Consider the following 1310-nt stretch of genomic DNA (forward strand, 5'->3'; position numbering starts at 1 on the left):
GTGTCAGAGTTACTTTGCCCCTTTTTCTATTAGTGTTTGATGGCAGTGCTGGCCACCAGAGTGTCCTTAGACACTTGTCTGTGTGATTTATACCTATTATCCTTCAAATTACAGTCAATTAAGCATCAGTTCCTTCCAGCAGTCACTTTTTTAATGGCATGTAAAGATTCATAATAGGCAAGGCTGGTGCTGGTCTGTTGGAATCTGGTGGGGAGACTAATCTCCAATCTCGTGATGCTTGAAGGCGTTTCCAGAGTTCAGGAGGAGCAGCAGCTCATGGGTGGGAGGCAGCAGATTTTGTAGTGTCAGGAAAAGGGGGAATGGCTTCCCACTGCCAGAGGGCAGGGATGGATGGGATATTGGGAATTAGGAATTGTTCCCTGGGAGGGTGGGCAGGGGCTGGGATGGAATTCCCAGAGCAGCTGGGGCTGCCCCTGGATCCCTGGCAGTGCCCAGGCCAGGCTGGACACTGGGGCTTGGAGCAGCCTGGGACAGTGGGAGGTGTCCCTGCCATGGCAGGGATGGCCCTGGGTGGGATTTAGGGTCCTCCCAACTCAACCCAACCCAACCCAGGCCATTCCCTCCTGAGCCTTTTGTCCGTGCCCCGAGCCCAGGCTGTGTGTGCCCCTGGGCAGAGGCTGGCAGCCATGGCCCAGCTCACCCCCTGGATGCTCTCTCGGGCTTTCCCAGGAAGATGTGCAAGTCGTGCAAGTGCAGCCAGGAGGAGCACGGGCTGAGCTCGGAGCTGGACGATGACCGCAAGATCGGGCGGCTGCTCTCGGGCTCCCGGCACGCCTCGCTCACCGCGCGCCTCAAGGGCGGCGACGGCGCCCGCGTCTACAAGAGGAACCGCATGATCGTCACCAACCCCAACATCTCGGGCAAGGACCCCACCTTCGACACCATCACCTACGAGTGGGCTCCCCCCGGGCTCACCCAGAAGCTGGTAAGGGCACCCGGGGGGCTGGGAGCAGAGCTCTGCCCTGGCATGGAGTTACCAGGGAGAAACAGGAACCCGAGGTGTGCCCCGGGAGCACAGGGGTGCAGAGCACTCGTGGTTGGAACACTGTCAATAAGCAGAGTAGGTAGCAGAGGGGGATGGAATGCCTTTGGGTTTTATGGGTTTGTTTACATTTCTAGGAGAAGTCTTAATGGATTTTACAGCTAGAAAGCTCTTAGTCATTTGGTAAAGCCCATCTGCGGTAAAAGCATGGCTGAGGAGAGATCCCATCCCTGCTGCCCTGGGCAGCCCATGCCTGCTCCAAAGGCCCAGCCTGGATGTAAGAACAGCTCCTCCAGGCCTTCTGGGG

The 1310-nt window shown here is 57.7% G+C and overlaps 1 protein-coding gene across 1 annotated transcript in view; it reads left to right on the top strand.

The window, feature by feature from the left end:
* The window catches only part of LMCD1 (LIM and cysteine rich domains 1), a 10004-nt gene that overhangs the window by 647 nt on the left and 8047 nt on the right, over positions 1-1310 (top strand). The window contains 1 exon segment of the mRNA XM_031061626.1: positions 691-946. Within this exon segment, the coding sequence (XP_030917486.1) occupies positions 691-946 (256 nt within the window).

This window comes from Geospiza fortis, unplaced genomic scaffold (assembly GCF_000277835.1).
Source record: "Geospiza fortis unplaced genomic scaffold, GeoFor_1.0 scaffold128, whole genome shotgun sequence".
Classification (NCBI taxonomy): domain Eukaryota; kingdom Metazoa; phylum Chordata; class Aves; order Passeriformes; family Thraupidae; genus Geospiza; species Geospiza fortis.